The sequence below is a fragment of the Phytophthora parasitica genome, assembly GCF_000247585.1.
Source record: "Phytophthora parasitica INRA-310 unplaced genomic scaffold supercont2.67, whole genome shotgun sequence".
NCBI classification, from domain to species: domain Eukaryota; phylum Oomycota; class Peronosporomycetes; order Peronosporales; family Peronosporaceae; genus Phytophthora; species Phytophthora nicotianae.
The window spans coordinates 117,089-119,498 of record NW_008649053.1 but is presented as its reverse complement, the minus strand read 5'-3'; the positions used below and the strand labels follow the sequence as shown (position 1 = coordinate 119,498).

The window sequence follows — 2,410 nt, the reverse complement described above, 5'->3', positions numbered from 1 at the left end:
AAATTGGTCCGTCTTCCTACAAATGCACTACGCATACAATCAGCGACTGTTGCCGTAAGCTCACGTCGTCGTCAGACTCCTGCAGGATCAGCGGAGCTGGGCAAAATGCCCTCCAAAACCACACATCTGAGATCATGTGGCTGCCCTCTAATGGCGACCTCGTCAATCTTGGCAAGTACAGCTACCAAGTAGGTTACCGTGCTTCGAAAATGGAGATCTTCGGTGTGGCGGATCGAAACCGCTCTAGCGTCACGGACACTGCTGTAAAGACAGCTGGAGCCCCAGATATCGGTAGTTTGACACGCAGTTACTTAAAGCATTAGGTGACCTATCCTGATCACTCCAGTCACTAACGTTGAGAAAATGCCGAGTTGAGGCGAACACTGATCGATGTCCCAACGCATATGATGGAGCCGTGGCTGGGTTGAATGGAGATCAAGCTGTATGCAACGCTGGCTTACGCGCAGTGCTGCACGCGCATTATGCAATGCTGGGGCACGATGTCCGGTTTTTAGTCCAAAGTGGTACAAGCACAATCCACAATCCTACTGACCAAAAATTGTGTCCCTTCAAATTCTAAGCCCAAACGATGACTTGATTTCACTAAGAACTTCTTTCGTGGTCCACACAATAACCCAATTTGGTCCCACGTCGTGTGGGTACGTCAGACAGAACGACAAGACAGACGCCCAACCGCTCTGACTATCTGGTTGTGCGCCTCATCGGCCCATTTTCACTTCGGCCTCGCAACCGAAAGTACCCCACCCACGCACTCGATTCCTTTCGCTCTCTGTGCGTTCTTGTCAGATCGCGACGAGGATCCAGTGATCGAGTTTGAAGCGTTTTGCGTCCGGGTCTCAGCATTGAACACTTGACACATTGACACGCCGTTAGGACGATGCATTGTGTATTGGTTCGCGTGATCACGGCGGCCTGCCTCGTGATGGCGGCGGTGCACGCACAGGAGAGCACAAGCGGCAGCGGCAGCCTTGACGAAGTTGTGGGTGTCGAACAGCAGCAGCAGCAGGAACAGACCACTACAGTCCCCGCTACGACGGCCCCGACCAGCACGAGCTTCACCAGCTCCTCGCTGGGCCTTGGCTCGCTGTTGTCGAACACTGTGACCGGCACGGTGGACTCGGCTACGGACGTCGTGGACCAGGTGACGGACACGACCACATCGACGGTACAGGACGTGACCAACACAGTCGGATCGACGGTGGACGGCGTGACCAAGACGACAGGCTCAGTCGTGAACGGAGTGACCAACCCGGCAGTGGACGACGTAACTCAGACAGCGACCTCGACGGTCGGCGATGTAGCCAAGACTGCCACTTCGACGGTGGGCGACGTGACCAAGACTGCCACCTCGACTGTAGGCGACGTGACCAAGACAGCCACTTCGACGTTGGGCGATGTAGCCAAGACTGCCACTTCGACGGTGGGCGACGTGACCAAGACGACTGCTTCAACTGTAGGCGATGTGGTTCAGACGGCCGGATCGACGCTTGATGGAGTAACGCAGACGGTAGGCTCCACGGTGGACACTGCGGATGATACGCTCGATAGTGTCGAGGACCAGTTGGGTTCTACTCTCGACGACGTGACTCAAACGGTGGGCTCAACCCTGGACGATGTGACGCAGACTGTTGGCTCTACATTGGACGATGTTACGGATACCGTGGATGACGTTACGGATACTGTTGGCTCGACCTTGGACGATATGCCGTACACGGTCGGCTCGACGCTGGATGATGTTACGCAAACTGATGGCTCGACAGTTAGTGGCATCACGAAAACTTTGGGCTCGACGGTGAACGGAGTTACGCAGACTGTCGGCTCGACGGTTGGTGGAGTTACGCAGACTGTGGACGACGTGGTGGACACTGTGGCCCCTGTCGTAAAGAAGGTGGCCAACACGGCCGGGTCGACTGTCAGCACGGTGGCTAACACCACGTCGAATATCGTCAAGACTGCGGCCCCCGTCGTTAATACTATCGCTAACACGGCAGGATCAACGGTGAACAAGGTGACCGACACTGCGTATAACGTCGTCAAGACTGTGTCCCCAGTCGTCAACAAGGTGACTAACACGGTGGCCAACACGGCCGGCTCGACGGTGAACACGGTGGCCAATACGGCCAAGAATGTGGCCCCAACCGTCAACAAGGTGACTAACACGGTGACCAACACGGCCGGCTCGACGGTGAACACGGTGGCCAATACGGTCAAGAATGTGGCCCCAACCGTCAACGAGGTGACTAACACGGTGACCAACACGGCCGGCTCGACGGTGAACACGGTGGCCAATACGGTCAAGAATGTGGCCCCAACCGTCAACGAGGTGCCTGACACGGTGACCAACACGGCCGGCTCGACGGTGAACACGGTGACTAGTACGGTCAAGAAT

The 2,410-nt window shown here is 56.2% G+C and overlaps 2 protein-coding genes across 2 annotated transcripts in view; both read left to right on the top strand.

Annotated features, from left to right (window-relative positions):
* Positions 1 to 134: 134 nt before the first annotated feature.
* PPTG_24084 (hypothetical protein) lies at positions 135 to 323 on the top strand (the record flags this gene model as incomplete). The annotated part of the gene is made up of 1 exon (XM_008915045.1): positions 135 to 323. One exon carries the CDS (start codon positions 135 to 137, stop codon positions 321 to 323), a length of 189 nt encoding a protein of 62 aa, XP_008913293.1.
* Positions 324 to 678: 355 nt separating this feature from the next.
* Positions 679 to 2,410, top strand: part of PPTG_24083 (hypothetical protein) — a 3,202-nt gene continuing 1,470 nt past the window's right edge. The window contains exon 1 of the mRNA XM_008915044.1: positions 679 to 2,083. Coding sequence (XP_008913292.1) covers positions 899 to 2,083 — 1,185 coding nt within the window. The 5' untranslated portion in view covers positions 679 to 898. The remainder of the gene's footprint in view (positions 2,084 to 2,410) is intronic.